At 46.8% G+C, this 27427-nt stretch overlaps 1 protein-coding gene across 4 annotated transcripts in view; it reads right to left on the bottom strand.

The window, feature by feature from the left end:
* Window positions 1–27427, bottom strand: part of kaznb (kazrin, periplakin interacting protein b) — a 105850-nt gene that overhangs the window by 47709 nt on the left and 30714 nt on the right. For all 4 annotated transcript variants that reach the window (XM_060068749.1, XM_060068748.1, XM_060068752.1 and 1 more), the window contains exon 4: window positions 19446–19752. In XM_060068749.1, coding sequence (XP_059924732.1) covers window positions 19446–19752 — 307 coding nt within the window. The remainder of the gene's footprint in view (window positions 1–19445; window positions 19753–27427) is intronic.

Raw genomic sequence — 27427 nt, forward strand, 5'->3', positions numbered from 1 at the left:
GCCCCTGAACATCAAATATTGTGTAATACTTAATTACCCTTATGTAATTGTATTTTTAAAACCCAAAAGAGCTTTGCAACGCCATGGGACCTTCTGGGGTGAAATACCATTCCTGAACACCGGGCCACACCTCTTATGCAACTTGCATCAGCATTCGTTTCATGCTAGTACCTGGCACCTGTTCACTGTTCACCCAACAGGTGCGTGGCTCAGAGCACAAACGTCTTCAAAGGAGAGAGACAGCAAGAGCATAACCTGTTAATGAAATATGTAAAGAACGCACTGGTGCCGCCGAAGAAGCCACATCTCCAAGGGTCTGATCAGCACGCTGAATAAGGAAACATAGGTCAGGTGACATGTCTATTCCACCCGGGCGAGTACAGTAGGGGCAGACACTAGTGAGACACGGCAGGGGTTTGAGGGTTCATCCAGGGAGGAGAGGAGCGGTTTGAATAATAGACCTTCAACGACGTCAACATTCACCGTGCTGTGGAAAAAGGCGTTTGTAGGAAAGGCAGGGAAGGCGGTCCGGATAAGAATCAGCCCTGTCAGCTACTCTGTCAGCTGCTCCTCAAACAGAATCGAATATCAAGGCGGTGTACAACGGCCCCATATAGCAAGCCTTATCTCACGCTTTGCTGTCACTGCAGCGCACGGGCAAATATAAACACTCAAACCAGATGGCAAGACGTGTTACGCAGTGTTGGGAAAGGCAACGGCTCTTTGAAAGGGTCCAGCGCACCTTGTTCTTCCTCCGTGTCATTCTGGTAAAGTCTAATACTCTATATGTGTGCATAGCATATGCACGGCGAGACAGGGAGGGAACATAAAGTCAAGCTGTGCCTCGGGCCTCTGAACAGTCAAAACATGTCTTGTTGCATTTTTAACCGCCATCGGACGCGACAAGTTCCTACAGGACCTCTCAGGGCAAACCGCTCCTCACCTCCTCCACCTCCTCCACCACCTCCACTCTGGGCCCCGGGACACACTACTGACAGCCAGAATGTGTCCTTCACTAAGTCCAACTGTGTACTTTGTAAAAAGGGGGGGGGGGGGGGGGGGGGGGGGGGGGGGGCGGGGGGGATAAAAATTATCATGTGTCAGGAAGGGGCTTGTGCGGCGGGTGGAACGTCCGAGGCGGGAAACGCTTTGCCGATCTTCTCACAGCGCGGCATACCGCCCCTGATGGCCATGTTTCCCCTGTATGTGGGGAACATTACGATGCTGGAGGATACATCACAGAAATATAGCAGCTCTAAGCAATTCTCTTTCATTTTAACACTGTATAGCCACAATCAGTGTGTGCCTTCTGTTCCATAACCTCACATATTTTGCAAGAAAAACAGGTTAGGGTGGGCCTAGATCCAGCAGGGATGTGGTTTGGATCACTCAGAAATGGTAAGGGGGCGTGGCTGCAGCCTGATGCTGACTTTGCAAATGTTGTTGGATGTCATGCCAAACCACCTGGACTTGATGATGCAATCACATGGTATGTTGTTAGGGGCCTTCGATTTGAATGTGAGTAAATGGACTAAATTAGTGGGCAAATAGGCTTCAATGGCTAAAAAGGAGTTTAACCCCAGGTTGACTCTGAATAATGGCTATAGTGGCTTTGGTGTGACTTACTGATATTGATTGATATATATTAGGTGTATTTCGGGACCTGTTTAGACCCCTTTGAGGTGTGCAGTCCCATTGGTCACTTTACACATTGCTGTGGTAGCATCAAAAATACAGTCATGCTTATCTTCAGATGGAGAAAAAAACCCATTTGATCCCCCTGGTACAGTGAAAAGTGAACTGTGGATTTGTTGAACTCTGATTGATTGTAAGCCTAATTGTAGCCTTTTTTGTGAGAGGTAGATTTTTTTCGGATCCTGTTAACAACAGGCGACTTTGAGTACTTATAAAACCTTTGGCAAATACACTGACAGGTTTATGGAACTGAATTAGCACTTAGCTCATTAGTGAGCATCACTCAACAAAATGAAATGAATACTGCCCAAAGTGTGTACAGCATTGAATAGAGAGTGACCAAGCACTGCCATGTCCTCCCCCATCATGCCTCAATAAACACTGTGTCTCTCCAGCCTCCCGATAACGCTGCAGTCCACCACCGCTAGAGACTGCAATTAGTGGGACGACGATGGCAGCCCACATTAGCGCTTTAGCTCGGCTTAAAAGACTAGGGCTGTCAGTGGCACCTTGATTAACCACAGCTCTGCCCACGTCCGTATCCATACATGCAAAGACCTCACAACGTTCGCTGCGTTCCTTTGCTCATTATACCGCCTCCCACATTTCCCTGCAGCACATGAAGCCTCCGTCACGGAGTCGCCTCTGCTGTGGTGGAGGCTGCTGACAGACTCGGGGACACAGCATGTTGCCCCTCGCTAGGAAGATGCTACCGATAAGCTCTCACTATAACGGGGGGCAAAATGTGCCTGAAATTCATTGAGTGAACAAAGTTACGCAAACTCACAGGGTTAAAGATGTAAGCACTTGGATGTATTGCTAGAGGCCTTGCACTGCAGTGGTGTTGAAACTGTGTGCTTTCTGTTCGGATGAAGATTTAATACAGTGAGTAGCTTTTATAGTAATGAAACATTTGAGTATATTAATGCTCATTTTGTGTTGACTTAAGGAGGGAAGGAAGGAGTTATAAAGTACACACTGTGGGATCTATTTACATTATGTTATTAAAAGTGGCATGGCTCTTCATCTTAATTCTGATCGCTGTTCTACACTCCTTGGATGCTAATTTAGAGAAAGAATAAGGTTAAGTAGGCTGCGGCCAAATAGACCCCTCCACATGTCCTGGAAGCTGACCTTTCTCTGATGTATCGGACAGTGCAGAGTATATACCCCACCGCTTCTGTTGCTTGCCGCATAATTGATCAAATCTCATTATGGAAGTTTTGGCGTTAGGAGGGGGCAAAGCCAGAGTTCCAAACACACACACACACACACACACACACACACACACACACACACACACACACACACACACACACACACACACACACACACACACACACACACATTATAGAGCTTCCTATATGCCACCACCACCACAGTAGTGAAACTTCCATGTCTCCTCCGCTTTCATCCATCAGGCTCTCGTCTAACTCTTAAATCCCAGCATCCCTTAACTCATCAACTGTTCTTCTCAAAGGATTACCCTTTCCCTCTGATTATTAGGATTCCTCTCCTGTCTCTCTACTGTAACAACTACTATTACTCTCTCCGCTTCCCCCTCGCTCTCACTTCCCCCTCTTGCTCCATGGCTCACCTCTAGATAGGTATCTTCCTATCCATCAATCTCTCTCCTCTTTCTCCATCTCTATTTATTTTAACCTCCCTCGCTCTACAGAGAGATACTCTCTCACCCTCTCAGTAGACACTCTCCTCCTCTCCATTCTCGTTATGTCTCTCCCTTTAATTCATCTCTTCTCCCCATTCTCTCCCTCCATCTTCCTCTCCCATCCGCATCTCTTGCTGCATCTCTCTCTCCCTCTCCCTACGTCTCTACATCCCTCCATTTCTCTCCCTCCATCTCTCTCTCCCATCCTCCAGCTCTCCATCATCACGCTTTCCCTCCATCTCCCTCTCCCTCCATCTCTCTCCCTAGTTGGCGCTGCATCCCTGATCACGTGGGCTGGCCCTGCAAAGACTCTCTCCCAGGAGAGTCCAAGTGTAGTAATAAGACCAGAGGGGCTGTGAGATATATAAGTGCTGCCTGCCAGAGCCCTGCAGGGCCAGCCAACGACAGAGGGGAATCATAGGAAGAAACAGCTCAATGCCCATCCCCGCCGATGTGAGAGACACCATGTGATAGCAGGGGAATATCTGGACCCTGTTCATCGCTATGACAACAGCTATAGGACACACGTAATATTAACCCCATTAGTCATAGTCGTAGATTCAGGGTTATGTATATGTTGAGGAAATAATGAAAAGATTCAAACGACAGGATTTTTCTTCCGTGTCTGCGAATCCCAGGGGTTGTCGGATCTCAAGAGACGATGGAGAAGTGACTGGAGACCTTCAGCTCCCCCTATAGGCTGCCTTTTCTGCTTAATTAACTAGACAAGCCTGTCAGCATTGATCCCTGCAGTGCCAGCTTGGGTTCCTCCTTGAACAGACACATTTCTGCAGGCAAATACCAAAAGACAACGTTTAACGCAGCATCTCTCCCTTCGCACACACAAATACTAACATAATAAATTCCTTTATTATGTTCTCAAGAGAGCTGCCACCTCAATTCTGAGTAACATTGAATTGAAGGTGACTAAGTGCTGTGTGAAGGCAAAAGTGAGCTTACGCTCTGTAACGAGGGAAATTGAATGATAAATCCTTCTAAATTTAATAATAAAAACAAAATGTTTCATACACCTAGGCTGCCTTAGAGAATACACAGTTTAACCAATAACAACTGAATATGAATGAGTTTGGATGCTTCACTGCTGGTAGAATTGTGAAAACATGGAATAACTTTTCCAATCTTATTTCCTTATTTAAAACAAAAGAGAACCACTCACTACCACGATGAACAAAGCTAATTTCTTGAATGTGCTTTGATGAATAAATATCTGCAATATCTTGCTCTTTAGGGTATCATATGAGTGGGGTTGCTGCTGGCGCCAGTTTTCACTTTTAACTATGCAACAGAACGTTATACACTGGCCTTTATCAGTAGAACTAACTGATGAAGAGAATGTATGAACAGACTTTCTGATTACTTTGATTGACATTTACATTTACTTTGTTATTATAATCATTCTACAGCCATTACAACAGTTTAATCAATTTCTACCACAAAGATCAAACCTCCGCTCAAACTGTTTATGTTTGAAGGTGGTCCATTAAGAAAGGCAACAAAAACCAACACATTTGCCTCCAGCAAAGTCAATGCAGGCGTTGGCCTTTGCTAATCAGCCTTCATCGGCTCACTGTTCTGCAACACCTGATACTGCCCCAGAAATGTCAGAGCAGCTGACAGCCTTTAGATCAACGAGATGGTAGACAAACAAAATAACTACGTTGCTTGGAAATGTCACACAACGCCAAAGATGATGCAAACAAACTAAATGAGAATAAAATGGCTCCTTTTGTCGGGTTATGATAGGTTATGTCTTTAGGATTGGTTTGTAGGCGGCTCCTCAGTCAGGGTCATGGAGAAGATGCAGTTTATCATTCTATAGAAGCATGCGCCCCCAAAAGGAAAATGGGGCTCTAACTTCACATCATTAATCGTATTCATTCACTTCCTGTTGCACTTATGTGGGAAACATCATGGGTCCAAACCTTAACTTGTGTCAACATATCTGAGTAAAGCATGACTTAACAAAATATCAGCTAAATGATATCTGTGTAAGGCGGTGCTATGAACATATATCTCATATCAATCAATACATTCCACTGCGGACAGTCACAAAAGTGGTAAATATGGGTAAAGCCTTGGTAGCAGTTTACTCACAACAGAGATGCATACACACTACTGCATTATTGTAGGATTGTACAAGATTGTAAACTAATTGTAAGGACTCTTACTCAAATGGGACTAAAACAAAGTTGAAACCAACTGTTGATCAGAGATTCTTCCTGATGTCCTAAGCTGTTGACATTTCACCATGGCTTGTCTGTGCTCCTCTATTGGTCAGGCTGAATCCACTGAAGGTAGAGTCCCACCCACCCGAGTCCCATCCAGGGTCATGGTACAGAATGGCAGATGGGGTATTCATGTTTAAAACATATAGCGCGCTAGCCGATAGCTAGTTAGCTTCATACATTAGTATAGTCTGACAGATTAAATACAGTTTCATAACACCTGATACTGAGTCATGGGATACGAGTTGTACGGATAATCCACAGAGTTTCTAATGTATTGCTTGATCGTTTTTATTCTCAACTGCAATCAATCCTGAAGCATTATCTTCCCACCTGCTTAACGTACAGTGTGGCACGCTGTGATGTCTCTATTTTCTCTCCTCTCTGAAACGATTCAATATAAATGGCTCTGCTGGTAATATAGAGTGCACACTTGAGCGGCCAGCTCCATTAGGCATGCATTGTATGCACCACTTCAGACTCCCTCCCTCCTAGCTGCCTAGGCAGGGACCAGATAGCAGCCAGCTGCAATCACATGATTCAGCTGTAGCCCTCCCCATTCAGCCAGAGTGGTACCAATGCAAAAAAAACAAAATAACCCATTAACATCGCTCGGAGCAGTACAGGTGCATTGCAGCCTTAACTTATTTTGTACTTTGTAATATCAAAGGGCTTTTAGTGTGTTTCTGGCTCTGTTTGTGTGATGATCGGTGGATGTAATCAGTGTGGCTGGAGCGGACCCATGATGGGGGGGGGGGGGGGGGAGGGGGGAGTGTCTCGGAGAGAGAGAAAGCAATTAGTCCCCCTGTCTGCGTGCACCGCGTCACCTGACCCCGCGCTCACAGTGATGGAGGAGGCTCTTTGTACGAGTCTGGGGTCCGGACCTGTGTTACCACACTACTCATTATCTCTCTCTGTCTCCCACGCTGGAGCACTCCTCATTTCATGCTAGAAGCTCTGTTGAAATACACTGAGATTCTTATTTTTTTGCCCTTACACTCTGCCCTGTCAATTATTACATCCAAGGCTTCATTCTGCGAGATAGTTCTTTGAGTCCATATCTCTGTCTAAAATACCTGTGTTGTAATTGTTGAGATGTTACATCACATGACAGTATTTTAGCTGAAACTTTATCCAAAGCAACTAACAATAAGTGCTTTCATCCATTAAGAGTCAACCCAAAAAGTGCAAGAATCCGATATCTCATCAAATAAGCAAACTGCTTTATTAGAACGGCATTTTAGAAACAATAAAAAAAAAAAAATCTATAGATCATTTAATTTTTATTTATAATTTAAAAATAATTGTTATGCCAAGGTTCCCATTAGTCAAAGAAAGGCAGATAACTTAAAAAAGCCTCCATGTTTTTTTTTTACAAACAGCAAATCCCAAACATATTTTTGCATATTGTCTGAGGTGCCTGAAGTTATCCCTGACACACAGAAGGGGTTAGAAGTGAGCTTTGATGACTACAATGAGGCTGAGAATTATGTTAACCCATTCTAGTGTCTCATGCCCTCAATGCCCCAACACTTCAAAGACACCTAAGCATTTAGGTCCCTGCAAGCTAAACAAGAGCCATCAAAACACACACACACACACACACACACACACACACACACACACACACACACACACACACACACACACACACACACACACACACACACACACACACACACACACACACACACACACACACACACACACGTTTACACTCTTTACTTTCCCAAAGCCACTCTGAATGATGGAGGAATATATGCATCGTTGGATTAAGAAGTTTGAATATTTGACCAGAAAAATGTTTACAGTATATAAAAAACAACAACATCATGGAGTCCTCGTCCTACGTCTAAGGACTGCCCCATCAAAGATGAACCACAATATACACTGCTTATGCTTTGGTCTTTAGATGAGTATATGAGATAACACTTCAATCCCCATCAATCCCTGAAGAGAAATGAAGGTACAGAGTCTTGACAGAACAAAAAATGCAGAGGAAGACCGCAGATACCAATGTAAAAGTGACACACTGCCTCCACCATGCACAATTAAGAAGAAAAAAAGCTGTAAGGTATGAAATGAGCACGTATACATCTGGCTATAATTGGATCCTATGATCTAATTGCGTGGCCTGATAATTAACACCTCCCACTAGGTGCCCTCATCAGCCCTTCATTTATTCATAAAGGTTGCTCCGTGTGTGTAGGTCACAGAACTATTTAAATCCTCATTGGGCTTACATTGGCTTCCTGAAAAGGTCACAAATCACAACCACAAGGAGGTTAGCATTGATTTACTGAAATGAAACGGCTGTATTTGCTAAGCAGTGAAAACCAAGGCTTCCACGCTGTTTTTACGGGCGTGACCAGTTCATACAGTGTGATTTAATCCAAACATTACTCCGGTATTCAGACTGCAGACTCGCTAAATTGAATAGCGCTGCCTTGAAAACCCCGACGTGAGGACAGGGATGAACAATCAAGACGGCCGTCATGAACGTAGTATAGTATTGAGTATCATTTCCCAAATGTATACGGGGTACATTTTAAATTGTGGTGCACTCTCACATTCAGTCCCAGCAGTGACATTTCGCCTTGAAGAGCGACATCATCACAACGCGGATCATATTGAGTCAGGCAGTGAACTAGAGAACTATGCGTTTTCTGTACGGTGCTGAACTTTATCCATAGAACCAATAACACAGTACAACATGCTCCTCCTATTAAGTACAGCGACACCATCCCGATCCTTTAGAATAACAGAGGGCACTCTTTTAGAGGGGTTGAATATAATATAACTGCAGAACAGCAGGTATGTTTAATGCAGCTTAATATTAATCTCGGGTCTGGTAGTACCCCCCCCCCCCCCCCCCAGCTCCAGCTCTAATAACACCATAACGATGCTACTGTTAGGACAGCGCTGAGGCAAAGCGCTTTATGGACCCACCTCAAAATCGATTCCCTCCAGCGGCACAGCACACAGGGTCCATTTATGTAGGTGGAGCTGCAACCTTTTCTCCCCCTCCCTCCCTCCCTCCCTCCCTCCCTCCCTCCCCATCCTTCTGCTCCACCAGTCCTCACTCTTCCTCTCGCCTCTCCAAGTGTATTTGTGGCCGGGCGTCTCTTCTTTGCCAGGGCAGGCCCCGGGGGGAGAGGTGGTGCTGGTTCAATAACACACCCTGCTCATATTGGGCCTGGCCCTCCCTTTGTGTGTGTGTGTCACAAGCAGTGAACGGAGGCAGACACTGCAACAAAGCTTCCCCTCAGATGTGACAATATCGCCGGCAGTGCTTTCCTCTGAATGGGCACTCAAGAAGAGACATCAGTGAGGCATGGAGGGGATTCCCTGCCTCCAATGCAGAGCAGATCTGAACGTTTTTATGATATTTCCATTCAAAACAAAAGAATGTCCGTTGGCGTCTCCAACACGGCGTCTTGGTAGGGGATGGACCAGAGAGTTCTCGGGGTGTGCGGGCACATTCCTGGAGGCAAGAGGAGCGGAGTCTCGGGCAGAAGTTAATTATTAGGGGAATTTGTGGGAAACCCGTTAGTTTGAAACCTCCCCCCGTTTCCCAAAACCATCCATCTACGAGTAATGGTAGCCATTGCTGAATGGAATGTATTGTTGAGTTGCCAGTTTGGAAGATTCAAGCACTTGTGTCCAGTGTATGCAGCTGTCGTCCACGATATGAAATAGCCAGTACGGCTTAGACAGAAAATGTCAAACTGGCAAATAATAAAAAAAAACATTGGCCAACATGCAAAACAATGTGATACATTATTAGGTTCAGTAAAACACGAATGTCGGTTATAGTTGGGAATAGATGAAGGCAATTTAAATCGTTGTTTGAAATGATTGAAACAGTGGCGGCTTCCGTGTACAAGATAGAGTTTTGAGGTGACTCACTGATTACATCGTCGTAAGCCAACAGGATTCAGACATCAACAAACAAACCAGTGGGAGCAATGATGGCAATAAACTGTGCTCTGGGTCTGCTATTAGAAAGACATGGTGGGCGTTTGAGAGATGTAATTAGAAAACAACCGTTCTTCCTTCTAACTTACAAAATCACCAAAGATTGGCCTGATTTAGGATAGGATGGGTGGGAAAAAAGTATATTTGTATCAACACAGCTTTCTATTAAATCCACTATCATTTTTTTTCCCTAAGCCCAAGTGCAAGAATGTATTGAGTCCCCTCTGGTCTGAGGTTAAACAAGGTAATGAAGCAAATAGATACCGGCAGACAGATGACAGATAAAAGTATCACTCACATTGACTGGGGAAGAAAATAGTGCAAAACAGACCAATTAATTTATAGGCAGCCATATGAAGCTTTGGTGCCAGGAGGAAAGAAAGATGAATGCGTGAAATTTGCCACCTGATAAATATTTGGGTAGGATTTACTTCAGTCAGAAAGAAATAAACATTTCTTCAGAACTACCTTCGGGCTGCGAACCAAAAGGATTTAATGAAATGCTCCACTGCCTGGTGTTAGTTTCCAAGTAGCCAAGGGACTTGATAATGATGTGTCAACACAAACAACATGGGGATGAATTCAATTTAATTTGTATGGAATTGACAAAAAAACTGTACTGCATGTCAGACATTGTTTTGGAGCAGAGCCTTATTTGTTATTTTCCTCTAATAAGGTATCAAAAAACAACCACTTTCCTTTAAGTTTAATTGGTAAGTGCCTCCAAGCATAATTGGCAGTGTGTCACCAAACAAAGTTTAATTTGCCTCTGTTCTGAGCCATCTGATGCCGTTAAGACGGAAGTCTTAGAACTCTAACATCCTGAGATGGGGAAATTTGGCATTTTGACAGCTCTATGTGATGACAAAAACAACGTCACAATTTAGAAGAATATGACCGATTCAACCAAATAGTAATTTAAAACTTATGTTGCAAATATAGTGCCAACACAGGGTTTAAAAGTTATGCAGCAACGTATGTTAGTTGAGGTTCCAGTATAACGTCTGAAAAGCGTAGTTTATTCACTGGATGCCTTGGATGCCTTCTGAGTGAACTCTACAACAGCAGAATAGGGTTCGCCATATAGAGTTTGTTAACTATTCAGGTCAAGATCTAGCAACATACATAACATATATTGTAGTTAAATTCAGTTTCTTCCATATGTGTGTTTCAAATGGCAGTGTTTGGCGGCATAACACCGGCAAAAATCACGAGCAACGATGACTATGTGCGGGCGCACAGCTGACACACCCGTGCACTCCGATTCTTAAGTGAGCCCTTCACTTCACATACGTGCAGTATTTTCTCTGCTTGAAAGAACAATATTATAGCACGACACGCACACAAAATGTGAAGCAGAATGTAACTGACGCCCCGTAGGCACAAATGCTGCCCTTGCTTTCGGGCTCACAAAGTTATTTTCCTGGTATTTTATTTGATGTTCAAAATTCCAACGATTAAACGTACTTGATGGCCAGTAACATATAAATAAGACATGGATAAGGAAAGAAACGTTGACGTCTACATCACAAAGAAGACTCATCAACTTGTCTCACTTGACCGTCGATGACAATCTTCAGTTATACGTGAATTATAACGCTGAGAAAGTTCAACTTAAGGAAGCTACCGAGTTCACAATGCTATGGGCACAGTTCAAACCATTCAACGGCCAATTTCATCACCATCCCCGACAGGGTTTAATTCGGGACAACGACCGTCTCTCTTTACATTATCCCTGACCTGTTACACCTCAAGGCAGCATGCCATTTTTAACAAAACATATTTCTTCGTGTTTTTATGAACAAAAGCCGGATCACCAGGAGCAGTAAACCATAGCCTGGGCCTTGAGGATTAGCAATATTTGAGCACATAGCCTATCAACAGACCAGGAAATATACACAATATAAACGCTGCTCAGGTAAGACATACTCAGCCACTTTTAGATGGCTATGGGTGGCTCCGCCCATTTATGCCCAAAATTAATTTCTGCTCGCAGGCCATATAATTGCTTTCATAAGCAGTAAAAGTGCTGGCAATAATAATTAGTGCGATGATGTGTTAGTGGTGAACGTGTGCAGCCATTTTTGCTGGCGATCGTCGGCGGTGATGTGCCTCTACAGCAGAGGGACGGTGCGTTGGGCTCTTGCTGCTCAGGCACCTCCCTTGAAGACCATCGTCCCGATGCCGGTGACACTGAGCGGTGGCGGCGAAAACCTCTGCTTATTGTCTCTATGTTGGAATGTGAAGCATTGCGTCTCCTGGTCACAGGCGAAGGGGGCTCTGCGCTTCCTCAAAACTCATTTCACTCTACGCCTGCGCCCATCGCTTGTGCTCGGCGACAAACGAGTAACAGCAGCATCATAAAAGCCTCGGCTGCTGAACCAATGAGGCATTTTAATAGGAGGAGCAGGACACTGCGTACCATCTCTCTCTCTCTCTCTCTCTCTCTCTCTCTCTCTCTCTCTCTCTCTCTCTCTCTCTCTCTCTCTCTCTCTCTCTCTCTCTCTCTCTCTCTCTCTCTCTCTGCTCAACCGCCGCTCGTCAAAACTTCAAAAAAATCCATTAATAGTTGGTTATCGTCGATACTTGGCAGTTTAAGGAAAAAGAGAGGGCCTTATGTTGGCAGCACTCATGCTTTAGTGAGATGTTAGCAGGACTCTTACCCAGGTCGTTATCAGGGTCTCCGGTAGAGTGTTTTGGCTACAGCTACAATACGCCAGACACAAGCCTTTCGCTAGCAGCCGCTAAAGGGAAAAGTGTGTCAAACAAGCTGTCGGGAAAACATCTCTTATCTCTGAGAACGAAATACAAAGAGTCTTCTTGGTCCACAGTGTGTCTGGACATGGTCCTGGTGGGCGTGGTTAGAAGAACTCATCCCCCCAGGGTCTTCCTAACCCCCTCCCACTTCACTCACAGTGGGTTTATGTATCATGTCAGTGCTAGGTCAGGCCAGGGTCAACACTGCTCGTATTAATATCGGAGGCCACGGCCTGCAGACGCAGGCCCTCCCCCTGGGCTGATCTCACAATCCTTGCATTGAATCAAAAGCAGAGAATCAAAACCGGTCTGCTAGTTGGCTAGGGGGTAACTACACAGCCTCTGGTTAGGTAGATGCTAGTTATGTACCGGGTCTCAGGCCTGCAGCCCTGGACCCTTCCCCTGCTCTTAGCTCTGAATCCTCCCATTGATTCTAAAATAGAGCTTGTCTGCTAGTTAGCTAGATGCTAGGGTTATGCTGCAGTGGGCTTTGACCATGAGCCAGGCCAGATGCACTAGCTGATGAAGACCGGGTTCACTATGTCGTAAAAAAAGGAAGTGATATTTCAACCCGATCCATAAAAGAGTCCACGCTGTGAAATATAAGGGTGATAAACACCAGGCACCCCCATGAAACATAGGACATTCTCTTTCTATCTCATCTCCTGTACTTCTATTTAATTCCATTTCCATTCATGATAAAAGAAAAAGGGTGTTTGCAATATTAAGATAAGGGCGCCCATAATAATGTCGTCTGTAGGTCGTCTGTATTAAACAGACCATGGAAATGAGCATTGTGCACATCCAGGGGAATTGAGTCGTATCTTTCAAAAAAAACGATAGCCTAAACGCAGGGAGCTCCAAACCAATCACAGTTTATTAAAAAAATAAAGAAGACTGCAATACAAACCAAAATCTTTCATGTGAAAAGCTCTGTTAACGTCTTCAGCTTTGAAGAATGTTATTATCATAACAAGACATTCTAGCTGGGCTGATTACCATCATACAGATCGAGGGTTACAATGGAGAGCCCATTAATGGTACATCTCACAAAAAAAAGCACTCCTACACGCTCCTTAAAATCAACTTAACCAACCCCCTCAGGGAAGTGTTTAATTAAAATGGAAATTTCGAGCCTAAGTGTTGCCTGTTTGCCACCGGGTCGCTAACTCCGCCCCCTCCCACTGCGTGCCAGAGTTTGTGTCTGACTGGCCTGTCGTGGCTCAGGTGGACGCTTCCATGGCCAGCAGTGTGGATACAGGGCCATCTGGTTCACCGCTGCGCCACCACACACCAGCTGTCTTTTAGGACAACACTTTCCCCCCTGCTTGTCCAGGGACCTGATACACAGCAGGGTCAGACACCATCCATCCATACCGCCTGCCAGCGCTGTAATGGAGAACCAGAACGCCCCATCAGCGATTGCTTCCTGAGTAGCTGCAAACGTGGAAACATATGAGGCTAGTTTACACTGACGTCGTCCGTCAAACGGCTCGATGACGCTGATGTCGATGTTTCAAAATACAGTGTAGAAAAGCTACATGGAATGAATGGAATATACAGTAGGAATAGAGACTGTCTCTACTCCCATTCGAACCAGTAGCACTGTTTTACCCACAGCGCTACGTTTGCCATAATACAGTGACCGTACTCCTACTGTGATCCTCCTCACCGTTCAACTACAGCAAACTCATTTTGCAGGGATCATCGTAGCATGAGTAACGCCGACCACAAGTCTAGTAGTCTGATTTTTTACCGCCGGTATCAGACCACAGAGAGAGAGAGACAGAGAAATAGAGAGACAGAGATAGAGTGAGAGAGAGCGAGCGAGAGCGAGAGCGCGAGAGAGAGAGAGAGAGAGAGAGAGAGAGAGAGAGAGAGAGAGAATTGGTTGGGAATTGGGTGGAAGAGTCAGATGCAATGATGATGGTGGTGGAGGGGTGGAGGGGGTTAGGGGGGTATAGCTTGTCCTGGCTTTTGTTTGTTACACATTTCCTCTTACGCTGCATTGACCACAGACAGGGAGTGGCCGTGGGAGGCCAGGCAGGGAATGTGTGTAAGGGAGATGGGGAGGGGGGGGAGCAGGGGAAGGGGGGTACATGTGTTTGTGATGGTGACGTTTGGGATGTGGAGGAAGGTTCAGCAGGCACAAGGCATGTTGCTCTCCCCGCATACGGAGGGTTAACAGGAAGGCGGGTGGTCTCTGGGGAATCAGACAGAGAGAGAGAGAGAGACAGAGAGACAGAGAGAGAGAGAGAGAGAGAGAGAGAGAGAGAGAGAGAGAGAGGGAGGGAGACAGAGAGACAGAGAGAGAGGGAGAGAGAGAGAGAGAGAGAGAGAGAGAGAGAGAGAGAGAGAGAGAGAGAGAGACAGAGAGAGAGAGAGAGAGAGAGAGAGAGAGATAGAGAGAGCGAGAGAGAGAGAGAGACAGAGAGACAGAGAGACAGAGAGACAGAGAGAGAGAGACAGAGAGAGAGAGAGAGAGAGAGAGAGAGAGAGAGAGAGAGAGAGAGAGAGAGAATAGAGAGCGAGAGAGAGAGAGAGTGAGAGAGAGAGAGAGAGAGAGAGAGAGAGAGAGAGAGAGAGAGAGAGAGAGAGAGGGAGAGAGAGAGAGGGAGAGAGAGAGAGGGAGAGAGAGAGAGAGAGAGAGAGAGAGAGGGGTGGGCCCCTGTATTTGGACGCTGCGGTCCCAGCCTCTGCTAGGGCCTGCTCTTGAGCACCATGAGGTAATGAGAGAGCTGGGGCCTCTGGCAAACTCAGGCCAGATGGGGAGACATGGGGCCCTTCCTTCATCACATCCTGCTTTGAATGACATACCACTGCAGTGTTGAGGTCCACAGTGCCGCGCTCCGACGTTTCGTTCATTTGTCTGCGGATGATCATTTCTTGCTTCCTCCCTTCCTTTCTTTTTTCTCCTCGCAGTAAAACTAAAAACGCCCAAAATAAGTGTTGTTCATCCATTCGTCATTGCTTCCCCCCCCTGCTCATACGTACTGTTGTCTAGCCAGCGGCAAATCAATGCTCATCCCGGATGCTTGAAGACTACAGAGGACGGTTCTCCATGAGAAAAAAACAAATCGCTACATTGCTGCCTTGGTGGAAGTAAACACACAGCTGCAAATGTGCACTACCACCTATCTGGATGTCTCTAAGGTACAGGAAAGCAGCCCAAGTGACAACGTTACAACACTGCCACTCAGCCTCTATCTGTCACTCATTAGACAGACAATGCCTGTGAGCATGGAAATAAACCTGTGTCAATTCTGGTGGTATTTATTGTGGATACGGAAATGAGTCCAACATAGAGATGCACCATTTTAGCTGTGCGTAAGGAAATATGATATCCTACCCGGTCCCACTGGAAACAACTAGTCTCAATCAGTAATTCCTTCGTTGAGAAAGTGGAACAAAAACACAAAAATAAAGTAGCCTAAAGCATATATTGTCTTGTTTTCAGCCCATATTTCTCTGTTTTCTTATTACAGAGTGCTTCCCCTCTCTTGCATTCAACAAAGCCATTATATAAATGGATGACTTAAGAAAGACCGTTTCAGGAGGATGTCTCTCTCTCTCTCTCTCTCTCTCTCGCTCGCTCGCTCCCTCCCTCCCTCCCTCTCTCCCTCCCTCCCTCCCTCCCTCTGTCCCCCCTTCCCCCCGACTGCAAGGCACTGATAGTCGACAAGTATAAATAATTTAACAGGATTATCGAGCATTGATTTTGCAGGCAGGATGGCCATAACACTGCAGCTAGCTCTTTTCCTGACGAATATCCGAATGAAATGCAGCGATTTCTAAGTCTTGCGTCAACTCAAATGTACAACATGGGGAAAGTGACTCCATCTCTTTGGAAGTGCGTGGACCTGAAAGCTAGGGGTTAGGAGGAGAAGTCAATATGATGGGGTGCCGTCACCCTAGCGATGAACATTAGTGTCAATGGCTTGACTTAAAGGAAGCAGGTCATCCCTGGACCTTGACATTGGTTTTATTCTGGCTGTGAAGATAAGCTATTAAGTACTAAATAATTCGCATAAAAAGCAATTTATAACTCACACTGTACCGCGGCGAGGCTGACAGTAAGCCAAGACAAAAGACGAAACAAATGCTCAGCACAAAACAAACGCACTCGTTTGAAAGTTTAATTTGCTTGGATCATCAGGAGGCCTTCAACGTCTGCATTCGCAATTGTTTATGGTTCAAAGGTCAAACTCCAAGGACGATTAGAAGGTATGGATTTTATCGCCGCCTTGGACAGCTGTCATTAATGTTACCCAGCGTCCGCAGGGAAGTCAAAGACGGTAAAAAATGTGGCGTTTAGTTGCAGTATAATGTTTTTACGGTGTAATGGTCCGTGCATACTAACAGACCTTGTCGGCGCAACAGCCTTGGGCAGACAACCAAGGGACTAACTCATAACGGAGTGTGTGTGTGTGTGTGTGCGCGGTGCGTGCGTGCGTGCGTGCGTGCGTGTGTTTGACACCTAATCTCTCCAATGTGGTGGACATCGGAACCAGCCGACTGTCTGACACAAACGAGACTAGAACCAACACCAACATGTCATATCTCACCAGAGGATCCACCTGTGAGTGTCTGGGAGTGTCAGGGAGCCGGGTGAGAGGCAGAGTGCAGTGGCACAGACAGACAGCACATAGGAAGCATACCCCAGGGGGTCCCTGCAGCCCTGAAATGATAGCTGGGAGCTGTGGGTGGTGTGGGTGTTTTTAGTGTGTGTGTTTGTGTGTGTGTGTGTGTATGTATGTGTGTCCACGTGTGTGCACTTTCATTGGAAACAATGTTTGTGTTTTGTGTGGACATGCTCGTTGTGTGTCCCCCCCCCCTCCCCCCCATTATACTTCATCTTACAATCATGATTCTTGACACCATCAGCGTTACAGCCTCTTGTCCACAAGTGTGTGTGTGTGTGCAGCAGTTCTTGGTGCCGCTGTAGTTAATGGGGGGGGGGGGGGGGGGGCCCAACGTGTGGTTCTGGTTTGTCTAATAAGACCTTCTCGTACCCTACGGTCACCTGCAGCTTTGCCGGTCCTCAGGGTGGGTTTGGTAGGGGGGGGGGGGGGGGGGGGGGGCGGGGGACAGGAAGCATGACATCAACACTGTGGAATGTGGGAATGTCAGCTCTGCTTGCCAATGAGGCCATGTTCATGTAAACCGGCAAAATCAGGAATCAGGGGAGGAAACGAGAGAAAGATGCACACCATGTTCAAACCCTTTGATAAAAACAAACGTCGAGAGTAGAACCAAAAAGCATGAAGCGAAACAACCGAAAGCCGCGTTCCGTATCTAGTACTTTCCTCGCGATGTATGAGTGGAGCCCCTCCATGGGTTCAAACGAGCAGGGAAGAAGAGAGCCACTCGCTCGCCCCCATGGACCAATACTAAGCCCTGAGAGACAAATCACCTGCCGCTGTCCAGCTCAATCTGCCTAATGCAGGAGGCCATCGACACTGAGACCCAGACACTCAATAAGCCCCCGCGCCCCCCAGGTCCCAAAGCTGACGAAGGGAGAATGCAAACTGACCTAGGTGGAAGACTGCCTCCCCTCTCTGAGCACTCGAGTGGGCCACTTCGGTCGTAGGCAGTGCAATGTAAATCATAATGAGTATCTATGAGTAACTATGTGTGGAATGCACTGGTGGCATGAATCATTCAACATTTTTCATTTACTATTTAACTACAAAATGATATAATGAGCACGAGAAGCACTTTCAATGCCCAATAAATAGTCCAATGCAACCATGTTTTCCATGGGTTACGCCGCCAGAACTGGGAGGCAAATATTCTAAAACGCCTCTTTTCCTAGCCAAGTGGTAGTGCTCAGGCAGCCCCGACTCTAATTAGAGTTGCTAGCATGTAGGATCCAATCATTAAAAACCCAGACATAGACTCCCAACCAGAACCGAGGCATCGGAGCCATAACCTGACTCTCGCCAGATGAATTTCGTTCCACCTAGCTCCACTGATCAATCTGGGATCAATCCGTTGGAGAGGTGATTTAGAAGGCTGGGCCTTATCAAAAATACTTGCATATGATTGGATAAACCCTTCTCCGCTATGTCACATCTATAAAAATCCCGCCCGGTGGTCCTCATTGGCTCTACCATTCGATCTGGTCCCCAAATCCCGCCCAATGGGAGCGATCCCAGATGGATGAGTGGAGCTAGGTGGAAAGAAATTCATCTGGTGAGTCAGGTTATCTGCGCTATGGACCCACAGCAATACGAATGAACCCACCCCAGAAGGAGGAGCTCGCTGAAATAATTATTGGTATTCACCGTTCACACACTGCCAATGATAGACAAACAATGGGACTGACATCTACATTGTAAATACACAGTGTCGGGGAGATTCAAGTTTGGCGGTCAAGTTCCAAATGTAGTTCTTACAGAGCACCTGAAAGCTGTCACAATAGGCTGTAATGCTGTAATGCTTGTATTTCTGTGGTCCACTCACAAACACACACCTACACACAGACACAAACACATATCTACACACACACACACACACACACACACACACACACACACACACACACACACACACACACACACACACACACACACACACACACTGCCTGTATGTAATAAGTGTTGTCCTTAGTTGCTAGATGGATAATTTTCCAACTACTTTCATCTCTCCCTCACTCTCTCGCTCTCGCTTCCCTCTCCCATTCCTCTGTCATGTTGGGGGGGAAGGAGAGCTGTGGAATGAGATTAGTCCCCCCGCCACGCATTCCCTGAATACTTCCCACACTTGATTATCAACCAGGCAGTCACACATGTTCCTGTTTTCACTTACACACACAGCATATGCTCGCTCACATACACACCAAGTGTGTGTGTGTGTGTGTGTGTGTGTGTGTGTGTGTGTGTGTGTGTGTGTGTGTGTGTGTGTGTGTGTGTGTGTGTGTGTGTGTGTGTTTGAACACCCAAACGCACACAGATCTCCATCTCTTTCAAAACACTTTTTCCCTGCTGCCACCATTTACCGCACACACACACACACGCACACACACATCCAAACACCTCGCCTCCACACAAACACACACATAAAGCACATAAGAGGCAAGCTGTGGACACTTCACTTACTCTGGTAGTGCAGGCTGTCATCGTGGTGGTTCTGCTGCTGCTGCAGGTGCTGCTGCTGCTGCTGCTGCTGCTGCTGCTGCTGCTGGAGCTGGAGCTGGTGCTGGTGGTGCTGGTGGAGGTGGTGGTGGTGGTGGTGGTGGTTGTTCTCCAGGGCCGGCGGGCTGTTGGCCCCCATCTCGGCCAGCCGGCGGCTGGTGGCCGACAGCTCGGAGCGCAGGTTGGTCACCTCCTGGCCGGCCGAGCGGATGGCCCCGTCGATACGCTGGGCCAGCTGCTTGTTGTCCTCCATCATTTGGAGGATCTTCCCCTGAGGATGGAATCCACACAGAGCGGCATGGTGTCACGTCAGGGTGGAGGGCGGGGGGGGGGGGGGAGGTGAGGAGGTGATGATTGAGATCCCTTTTCCTCCTCTCCTCTCCTGTCCTCTCCTCCTCCTCTTCCTCCTCCTCCTACTGCTCCTTCTCCTAGTCCCGGCTCCCTCGTGTCCGGGTTGGGAGCTGCCGGTTCTTCTGCCCCTTCCTGGTTGGCCGAGTTCCCCACAACCAAGAGGTTACTACCTGTTAACCGCCACCGGAGAATGACGTATTTTGTAGAGGCTCACGACGCGACTCAGAGCACCGTGTGTGTGTGTGTGTGTGTGAGAGTTTTGTGTGAGTTTTTGTGTGTGTGTGTGTGATGTGGGTGAGCGGAGAAGCAGAGAAAATGTCAGCGCGGGAAAAGCAGAGTGAGTGAGTTCGTAGGAGAGTGAAAGACAGTGAAGGCAAGAGAGAGGGAGAGCAACAGAGAGAGAGAGAGAGAGAGAGAGAGAGAGAGAGAGAGAGAGAGAGAGAGTGAGAGAGAGAGGGAGGGAGAGGGGTGGGGGGAGAAGAGAGAGAGATGCCGCCCAGCAAGCAGAGAGAGAGTGCAAAGTGTGCTGTGCTCCCGTCGAGAAGAATGCACTGTGAGCAGCTGCTCTCAGAGAGGACCCTGCGCTCGCTCGCTCTCTCTCTCTCTCTCTCTCGCTCCCTCAAACACACACACACACACACACAGGAGATGACATGCACCCTTTAAAATGGACTGTACCATGTGCGGGAGGACCAGGGGGAGGGGGCAAATGAGAGGACAGAGGAGAGGCTGGGTGGGAGTTGAGCGAGTTGCTCTTCTGGAACTCTCCACACATTGTGTGTTTCCCCACACACACCCCTATTGAGCGAGCAATCCTTTATATGGACGGGGAGGCGGGATGCAGGGATCGGGGGTTGGGGGGGGGGGCCCTAAAACTTCTTTCTTTAGACTTTTCTACCTCTACCTCAACTTTATTTGTTTCCAATCTCAAAAAGAAAAGGGTGAAAAAAAACGAAAAGGCAGAAGTGTTGGACGGTCAGGCGAGCGTTCGACCAATGCTCTACGTCTTTTCTCTCTCCCCCCGCGGACACCCCCACTCCTACCCTCTCTCACACACCCGCTGTCTTTTTAACTACCGAGCCCCCTCCAACCCCCCCCCCCCCCCCGCTTTTTCATGCCATAATATATTCGTCCCTTTGTCTCTGGGAAGCTCACCCCCGCATCGGACTATAGGGTGGGGGTGGGGGGGTGGAGCCTGTGGCCCGCCCAGAGGGAAGCATTTCTACTCTGAGAGCTGAAACTTAGCTGACAACAAACACACTGTTCCAATAGGGGGGACCAACAAAAAGGGCCGCCATGGTGAATTATAACCGAGTACATGCGTGAAACACCAGTGACAATCCCTCGCCATCTTCTTTGACATTAAAAAAGCATCCCATAATAATTCACTTTCTGTTATTCTGAAAGCTGTGCACATAGCCAGCTGCATCCACCACTTTGCAGGGCGTTGTTATCTGAGAAGAGCATGAGGACTTCCAGGTCTGAGATATTTGTATAGGTTAATGTTTGTTTTGATCAAATCAGATGCATTTAGTCATATCTTGCAGACGCCATCACAGCTGTAGAATCTCCTGGGACTGACATTTCAATTCAAGGCAGGTCTCAGAGGTATGTCCTTTCAGGGAACGTGCAGCAAAGTGCAGGAGACGAGCGACGCATCGTTCAGACGCTGCCATCCGAGCAGCTTCGTTGATTACAGCTCAGTATTTGTTGGTATTCACATGATAACAGGGAGAGAGGGAGGGGGGAGAGAGAGAGAGAGAGAGAGAGAGAGAGAGAGAGAGAGAGAGAGAGAAGGAGAGAGACACACACAAACAAACGATTGGGTGGTGGTGGTTGGATTAAAGTTTCCACTGTAGTGGTTCAACTTCTGCCACCGCATTGGGTTGTGCTAGGGATGCTAATCACGGCCTGTACTGTGGTACTTTTGGAGTCTTAGAAGTGTAGCGCAATGAAGGTAATTGGCTTTCTTCTAATCACTTTAGAGCAATGAGTGCAATACAAAGTTGGTCGGAAAGTGATAAGTTTCCTGTCAGGCTTTTCCTACCCTCCTGCTCCTCTCGATTAAATTCAGACAGGGATTATTGGCAGGGGAATAATAATTACAAAATTGAAACGTTGAAAAGGTTATGTTTTGTGTGTGAAGCAAAAGTGGGAGGTTTTAGAGGTTAATTAGCATTACAAATCTTCAAGCGCTTGCTCAAAGTAATTGAATCATCTTAAGTGATCTTCACATGATAATCCACAGTGGACATTCCCGGATGATTGTATAGTCTGCTTGTCTCTGACTCATTAGACGTCAATATAACAAGGCCTTCCACACACACACACACACACACACACACACACACACACACACACACACACACACACACACACACACACACACACACACACACACACACACACACACACACACACACACACGACCAGTCACAAGGGTTAACGTGGCTCAGAGGGCCAACCGTCTTGGAGCCGTAGGTTTGGATGAAGGGAAAGCAGGCTCCTTGTTATTACAACACAACTGCTTCCCATAAACAAGAATGACAGTCGCGGCTTGCTGCATAGGGGCGGGCGGCCCCGCCAATGGCGGTGATGAGCTCTGTGAGACAAGGCTTTCAAGAGCTGCAGCGTGGAATGCAAGGAAATGAATGATTTAAGGGTCAACAGCCGGGTCGCGGCCCAGATACACACCAACAACAGGGAGAAATACTTTGGGAATGCATCAACGGGCTCCGCCCATAACATGCAGGGTGCTCCCCATGCCTCTCCAGCTCGATGAAGAGGGGAGGAGCCAGGAAGCAGCTCCTCCCCCTCTCCACCTCGATGAAGAGGGGGAGGAGCCAGGAAGGAGCTCCTCCGAGTGAGGAGTTGACGAACCATTGGGTACCTCAGTGGACGTTGTGGCTTCCTCTCACCAACTTTTGATGAGTGCGGTTAGTGTGTGTTTGTTTGTTTACTTGTTGACACTTTTAAAAACAGGAAGTGTAATTAAGTGTGGTGGAGAGAGTGCGCGGTTCGAACGAGGCATCGATAACGGTCAGCGGCGCCGTCTGCCTGGGTTAATTGAATATCGACGTGTCGTCCGCACGCACACCAGAATGCCACTCGCTATCTACCGATGAGGGAGTTGACATGAGGCCACGTCTACTCTTTATAACGGCCCCCCTCGCCGGGGTACTGGGGGAAGCTGTGACCGCTTCAAGGAGGTTGCACCCAAAAATAAGAACACTAATATTAGGGGTTGGGGGGGTGTGAGGTGTCTTGCACACATACGTAGGGACGCGTCAGCCACAATTGTCTGCAGAGGATTTCTATTGTTAACGTGTATTAGGACGCAAACCTATTTCAGATGGTCATGTGAAACCCTCCGCCAGGGAGTAAGAGGGAACAGACCTCCTCGTGCGCTGAGACAGCTGCGTCGTAGCGGTGGGAGGAAATCAAAACCATGTTGCGCAGAGGGGGGGGGGGGCTCCCACCACTCCAGGGATGAGCACTATCACGTTCTGGCAGGGATGAACGGTGCTTCACCGCAAGGAGAAGCCCAGGACAACGGGATTGGTGGTGTTTGAGGCTGAACCGTCTGAAACAAAACGACCCATATTGCAGTGGCATTTGCAGGTGGGTAGGGAAAAGCTAATTAAGGGTGTGATCACAGAGTTGATGAAAGACTCAATGATTTACAACAGCGATCGGCTTAGCTGATAGTCTTATAACACTTTGCTAGTGGTTTTTGTTTATCGCCAAGTTCTCTGTTGGATAAACCAATTATTTGAAAGATAAATAGTTGTGAGACCTCAGACCTTTCCAGAATGACCTGGTCAATATAGTTACATTGCTTTCGTAATCATGCCATGACTTTTCTGTCAGAGAAGTGATTTAGTTAAAAGGCTGATCTCGCTAAAAGAGCTGCCCTTCAGTTGACAGTATTTTCCAACATTCCTCTTTCAGCCACAGTGCAATGTTAGCCCTCTCTCCGATTTGAATTCTCCAGGGGAAAGCCAAATTCCCCTAGTATCACTTTTCCATTTCTCTATGTGTGCATAAGACACTGTTTAAAACTTTGAACATTTAACAAGGGAGTACAAAGATTTAAAACTGGATGGATCCTGTGGCAGCCTTGGCCTTTGCTGGCACATCATCTCTTCAAAAACAAGTTCAGTCCATCCTCCAAAAAGTATCAACAATGTTGAGTGCTTTGATACAACATAAAAATAACATATACATTCATCCACAGAATACAATCTGAAACAGGAATCGACTGAAACAGGTTGAGAGAAAGTCATTGCTTGACAAAGACATCAAAACAACAATTTTCTAACTCACTTATTAAAATGAAATGTGTTCTCAGCCCTGAGTTTGGTTATGCAAACATCAGAAACAAGTTTTCCCTTTGCTGTGGGTAGAACTGTCTTTCGTCTGGTTGTGTGTTTAAGATACAAATCCTGGTCATGTGCTCGTAACTCCGAGAACAGCCGTGTCTTTCAGAGAGAAGAAGTGAAGCCAGAGAAAGAATTGAGTGTGATCGAGAGGGCTCTTATCAAGCAAACAAAACAAGTGTTTTCTCCCTGCCACTGCCCCTAGACCCATCGAGGTGTTTGTCCATATAATCATTAAGGTGCAGTTTACAAGATATATCTATCTATCTATCTATCTATCTATCTATCTATCTATCTATCTATCTATCTATCTATCTAGATAGATAGATAGATAGATAGATAGATAGATAGATAGATAGATAGATAGATTTAACTGAGCCTAAAGGGACGGAAAATACTGTACATGAAATGTTTGTGGCTACTGTTATTAATATTTGGAGAGTGATTGACATATTTAAATGGGGGACGTCTAATAATACAGATAATGGATGGTGCTGCAGGACATAATGGCCGCTGATGTTAATGTGCGACAGTACATGGACTGTGTGGCCACGCCCCATGCCCTCAGGAAGAACACAAAGAGACAGAGAGGCATTGATGGAGAAAAATGTGGATGTCGGGAGCGGAAACTCTTCCCCCTCTTTATTTGCAGTTTTTGTCCGTCCCTATTCATTTTGCATTTTTGGCTTCTCGCTTTTTCAATGTCTAACTCAAATTTCCCTTTCTGCTCTTTAACCAGGAAAGTCTGGCCACCATTACACAGCATAAAGAAAGATTCCAACTCTTGCTCACTGCCAAATAGAGAAAAAAGTTTGAAATCCCAAATATTTTGGTTTTGTGAACCACATGAAGCACTTGCAAAAATATGTACATGCAAAGATTTTCCCTCTGTCTGTCATCTCCCCGTAATGTGATGCTTGTTTGAAACCAGGGACCACTACAGTTTCTATAATATCTCTATAGCCCCCCCCCCCCCACTATCGCTGCCATTTGAACATCACCACAGCCATAAACTGCTTCTCCCTGGGAGTGTGGGAGTAGAGCCACGCAGGCCACGAGATAAGACCTTGAGGGAAGGAACCTTATTACATCCTGTCCGACTCCTCTGCGTCCACACACCCTGTACATCCGCACTGTATCTGATAGACTCTGAGAGAGAGAGAGAGAGAGAGAGAGAGAGAGAGAGAGAGAGAGAGAGAGAGAGAGAGAGAGAGAGAGACAGAGAGACAGACAGACAGACAGACAGACAGACAGACAGACAGACAGACAGACAGACAGACAGACAGACAGACAGACAGACAGACAGAGAGACAGAGACAGAGACAGAGACAGAGACAGAGAGAGAGACAGCCTCTCATGCCGAGGAGGCAGAAAGGTAGGAGAGGTGGAGTGAGAGGCGAGGAGAGGCTGGGTGGGGAGGGTTTGTGGTTTGTGGTGGTGATGAGGCCCACAACGCCAGGGGCAACCCTCTGCTTCTTTCTGCCCTTCTTCCTCCCCCCACAAGTTCCCTTCTGCCCCCTGCCGTTGATAATGTGCAATTACACACCCCATATGACCTCCCATTGTTTCCTATACACATCCTATCGGAATGTGGCCAAGATGTTTTTTTATACATTAACCAAAAAAACCTATAGCTCCTCCATCAAGGCTTGCTACAGGCAGCTTGACAATCATGTTTATCTGGGAGGTAACCTGGTCTTTGCTGTCGCCACCAAAAAAGCTGACTCCCAACACACACACACACACACACACACACACAACACACACACACACACACACACACACACACCACACACACACTCACTCACTCACTCACTCACTCACTCACTCACTCACTCACTCACTCACTCACTCACTCACTCACTCACTCACTCACTCACTCACTCACTCACGCACACACATTCAGGGGGGTTATCAGAAGGGCGCCTCCTGTGGCGATGGCTTGGTGGGTGGGTGAGTGGGTGGGGATGATAGTGGGTATGGATGACGCCGTACTGGGTGGGGATGCTGGTGGAGAGAGTGAGTATGATTGTTGTCGGTTTGGGGGGGGGGGGGGATGAAGGTTGAGTGGGTAGGGATGACAAGACAATGGGTAGGTGGGGCTGATGGTGTATGGGGATGACGATGAGTGGGTAGAAGGGGAAGATGTAGAAGCGGTGGGGATAACAGTGGTTTGAGTTAGAGTGGAGGACAAAGGAGTCGGTGGGTGGGTCATTTCTTGTGTTCGTTCTGCTGTGTGTTTGTGTGCCCTGTGCTTTTTTCTCTTTCTCCTGACATGCATAAACGAGTGTGCCAGGACGCGGAGATGATTGGTGGACGAGTTTCGAGCCCTGGCCTGTGGTTGGCTGCAGCCGGGAACCAACCACTACAAAGGAGCCAAGATGGCGGCCGTCTGGGGGCAGCCGGTTTTTCCCTCGTCCTCTTCCACTTCCAACCGGCCACATTGTCGTTCTGTCTTGTGGGACATTACCTGATAGTTGAAAGTTAACGTGTGTGATCGTAAGGGTGGACTGCCAGTTTTGTTTACGGTGTTTTCTCTTGTTTTACTTAGCTAGGGAGGTAAGATTTGTAGTTTGTTTTCTTAAAGCTAGTTTCTTACTTTCTAGATAGGTTTGTGTTATTTGTTATTTTGGCCTTGGTCCGCCCTGAAGTTTATCTTGTATATCTATAGATTTATTTACCTTGCATAAATAAATCTTTCCTTCACACCACTGATGATTTGGGTTGTGGCTACTTGGGAGTTGAGGAAGACAAGGGCTCATTCATGTTAGGCCCTAGGCACCCCTAGACTGGGGCGTAACATGAATGAGCCCTTGTCTTCCTCAACTCCCAAGTAGCCACAACCCAAATCATCAGTGGTGTGAAGGAAAGATTTATTGATGGTTGATGATGATGGTGGTGGGCTGGTGGGATGAGGGCTTAGGAGAAAGACCGCACAGAGATACAGGTAGCGCTAGGTTGGACAATGGGTCTTTGACAAGCAATAGTTCCCAAAGGGGCTGCAGTTAAGATTCAGGAGTTGTGGAGAGAGAGAGAGAGAGAGAGCAGCAAAGGAAGGAAGCGAGATTCATTTGTTTTTCCGCTGGTGAGAAGTCATGCATTTCACAAACCTCTTATCGACAAGGAAGATGGATTCCCGAACCATTCACAGAAAAGATGCCCTGATTGGTAAAAAAGTGTTGTCTAAAAGTGGTCTAAAATCGAATGGTATCATAC

Source organism: Gadus macrocephalus, chromosome 13 (assembly GCF_031168955.1).
Source record: "Gadus macrocephalus chromosome 13, ASM3116895v1".
Taxonomy (NCBI): Eukaryota; Metazoa; Chordata; class Actinopteri; order Gadiformes; family Gadidae; genus Gadus; species Gadus macrocephalus.